The 4,039-nt window shown below is 37.7% G+C and overlaps 1 protein-coding gene across 1 annotated transcript in view; it reads right to left on the bottom strand.

Annotated features, from left to right (window-relative positions):
* HELRODRAFT_184532 (hypothetical protein) overlaps positions 1 to 894 on the bottom strand; it is a gene marked incomplete at both ends in the record, with an annotated part of 933 nt that extends 39 nt beyond the window's left edge. Inside the window, one exon of the mRNA XM_009032494.1 lies at positions 1 to 894. This exon is cut by the window's left edge and continues 39 nt beyond it. Coding sequence (XP_009030742.1) covers positions 1 to 894 — 894 coding nt within the window.
* Positions 895 to 4,039: the final 3,145 nt, after the last annotated feature.

Below are 4,039 nucleotides of genomic sequence, written 5' to 3' on the forward strand. Positions count from 1 at the left end.
GGATGATGACATGGTCGTGACGTCATCTGGCGATTTGCTCGTTGATTGGTTGTCAGATGTCGTCGGACTGTTGTATTTGTTATCCGTTGCAGTTGTTCCTGCTGCTGCTGCTGTGGATGAGTTGTTTCTAATCACGTGATCGTTTTCATTGTTGTTGTTGCTGTTGATGATGACGTCATTGTTGTTGTTGTTGTGGTGATGGTGGTGGTGGTGTAACAGGAAGTTTTTACGCTCTAAAGTCTTTAAACCGACGCTCTCCACACCGATGCAATCGTCATCATTATCGGCCTCATCTTCCGGCAATATATCCACGTGCGATTTAGTGTCGTTGTGTGACGTCATCACGTCGTCGTCGTCGTCGTCGTCTTTTGTCTTTTCAAAATCATTTGTGTTAATAATGTTGTTGCTGCTGTTGCTGTACTTTTTAGTGCCGTAATGGGCAAGTGACGGATGGATCAGTGGGTGCTGGTAGAATTTTCTATGTTCGTGTTGTGGCTGGTGCTGCTGCTGTTGCTGTTGTTGTTGCTGCAACACACTTTCCAGCAAATATTTCGACCCTAAATTATGCTGATGTTGGTATTGTTGTTGTTGTTGTTGCTGCTGCTGCGATCGCAGGTACGCCTGCTGCAAGTGATAAAAAAACGGCGAAATGTAATTTCTGAAGTCCATCGGCGGCGTTGAAGTTGTGGTCGTTGTGGCGGCGGCTACTGCGTTGTTGATGTTATGCTGCTGTTGCAGTTTATACTGTTGAAGATGTTGTAGTGAGATGTTGTTGTTGTTGATGTTGTTGTTGTTGATGTTGATGTTGTTGTTGAATTTGCTTAAATGTTCCTTCAACAAAAACTGTTTGATCTTATCGTTGGCTATGAAATCAGGCGACGCCTGTGACGTCATTGTTACGCTTTTGGTGACGTAATTTTCAATTTTTGAAGGAAAAAAAACACACGCGCGCGTACTAATACAAATACAAAAAGTTACATCAATTTTTACAGATCAGAATTACTGACACGAGATCTACAACATCTCACACCACCAAAAATCACCACCAATAACTAAAAACCAATCAGGAGACGAACTATTCCAACTCTAGCTAACATCAACTGTCATTAATTTGATCCTATAAATTAAAATAATTAAAAAAAATCTTCTTTCTAAAATAATCCAGCCAACATTAAACTAAAGATCAACGAACTTATATACTGTCAATGGTACATACATACATGCATACATTATATATATATATATATATAGTATATACATACATACATAAGGGGTCCAGCTATATATATATATATATATATATATATATATATATATATATATATGTGTGTGTGTGTGTGTGTGTGTGTGTGTGTATGTGTACATATGTATGGGTATGCAAATGTGTATATGTTTTGTTGATAGCTTGTCGCCCTATGTTAAATGTTCTCTCTTTTATATCATCTTCCTTTACTCTGAGCTAGGTGGCCGGTACTCGCAACATCACAACGAGGTAGAAACAGCAAGGCAAGGTGAAATTATACAAATGTTTGTTTGTTTGTGTTGCTTCTTTGTTTGTTTGTGTTTATTTGGTTAGTTGTGGTTTAAAATACATATTAAGTGTTTCGTATTGAATGTGCGTTCTNGCACACACACACACACACACACACACACACACACACACATAAATACATACACACATTCACACACACACGCACTCATATACACGTGCTTAATTTTATGTTAGTATTTTACTGAGACAAGATTTAATAAAAATTAAAAATCTTTCTGAATAAAGCACTGCAACAAATCATACACCATCGTCATTATCTTCATCCAAATCATTATAATCACCATTATCATCATCATCATCAACTTCATCATCATCATCATCTTCTTCATTATCATCATCGTCAGCATCATCGTCAGCATCATCTTACAATAAACATGAGTTGTACATTTGTATGAATTATAAATAACGAATGCACGGGTATTATTTAGTACATATGTAAACAAAGAGCGGAACCACACACACACACGCACACATACACACACTCACACGGCACGCACACAAACATACACACAGACATAAACGGACAGACGGACGGACGGGCAGACAAAGATAGAGATGTCAGGTGGATCGAATGGATGTACAAATAATTGTCTCCGAGAGTCAAAGTGCATGAACCAATAGAAATCTCTCAATGAAGAGGAGGGCGGAGACTAATTAATGATGGGTGGAGTTAACTCACAGTACGGCCAATAGGAGGGCTACATTCGATGCGAAATCAATGTGATTGGTTCGTTTGTAAGCCAATGAGAGTGTTGACAGTTAATACTTGATGACTGCTTAGGCATTGAAGTTGTTTTTGATCCCTTGAATTAACGAATGTTCACAGACATTACTACTGTGTTATTAATGTTGTTGTTGTTGTTGCTCTGCTGTTGTTGTTGCTCTGTTGTTGTTGTTGTTGCTCTGTTGTTGTTGTTGTCGCTCTGTTGTTGTTGTTGCTCTGTTGTTTTTGACGTTTTAGACGTTGTTGTTGAGGACGTTGTTGTTGTTGTTGATGTAGTTATTGTTGCTGTGTTGTTGTTGTTGATGATGTTTTTGTAAGTGCAAGAATGATGTCATTTCATTGTTAGTGTTGCCAAATTTTCGGCCGAAGCAATTTTGAAATTTCAAATGTTAGTAGAGTTGTTGGGTCGTTCAATGTGTTGCTACATTAACTTTGGCGATGTCACCTCACCCCCTACACATGTTTTGTTATAATTAATAATTTTAGTTAATTGAAAGCTAAATCAGTCTACTAAATCGTTAATTAACTTGTTAGAATTTTCGTCAATCGACTCATTTAATATATTCATATATTCACTTGTTCATTCAGTCGTTCGATCGTTCGTTCGTTCATTCATTCATTCACTCACTCATTACTTATTTATTCACTCATTCACTTATTCACTCACTCCCTCACTCACTCACTCACTCATTCACTCACCCATCCTTCCATCCCTCCATCGTTGGGGTTGTTGATGAGTTCAGCTGATGAATGGCTCCTCGGCTTCTGCTGACAGGCGTGAGAGTGTCACGCGATGCTCAACTGAACACCCAACCAGCCAATCGGCCAAGCGTGAAATGATGACGTCACCGATAGCGCCATCCAATCAGATCGATCCATGCGCATCCACCTAATAACCACGTGACACGGACGTTTGCTAGTACCCACTTTACTTTTAATGGCGTCATCTCCAGGGTTTGGTGGATTACTTTTTATTATTGAGTGTTCGTTGCTGGCATGGTGCCAGTTACTTTCTGACTCGAATGTTCGCCAGAGTCTGCAAGTCTTGATGAAATGCGACTATTTTGTATTCTTGTTGAATGGATGAATGACTGACTGACTGAATGAATGGATGAGTGAATGAATGAATGAATGAATGAACGAACGAACGAACGAACGAATGAACGAATGAATGAACGAATGAACGAACGAATGAATGAACGAATGAACGAACGAATAAATAAATGAACAGACGACCCTTGATGAACGAATAAATGAATTTATCAATGAAATACGAAAAGACAAATTTAAATATTCCACTTGCTTTAAATTCCCGTTATATTCAGCACGGAAAAGTTAATTAGAGAGCCAAAAACCAGCATTGTAGTTTTTATGGTATATAAGAAGAGGTAGTCTTCTAGCGTTCATTTAAAATTTTTGTTCTAAAAAAATATAAAAATTTTCAAAATTATATTTCATTCCGCAGGTGTCCGCATATGTGTAGAACAAGCAGGCTCTTCCATCCATCCATTCGTTCATTCATTCATTCATTCATTCATTCGTTCGTTCGTTTGTTCATTCATTCATTCATTCAGCCTGAAAACATCTTTAACAACGTTTGGAACGGGTTTCAAATAATTTGAAGTTTTTTTTGTTCAGTACGGCAAATCATGCTGTCAAAAAAAACTTGAAACATCTCAAATTTATCTTCAAAATTATTGTTACTAAATTTTTTTATGCAACCACCATTCCAGAATGATTTCTGTGAGACTTTAAATTGTCTT

Source organism: Helobdella robusta (genome assembly GCF_000326865.2).
Source record: "Helobdella robusta unplaced genomic scaffold HELROscaffold_812, whole genome shotgun sequence".
Lineage (NCBI taxonomy): Eukaryota > Metazoa > Annelida > Clitellata > Rhynchobdellida > Glossiphoniidae > Helobdella > Helobdella robusta.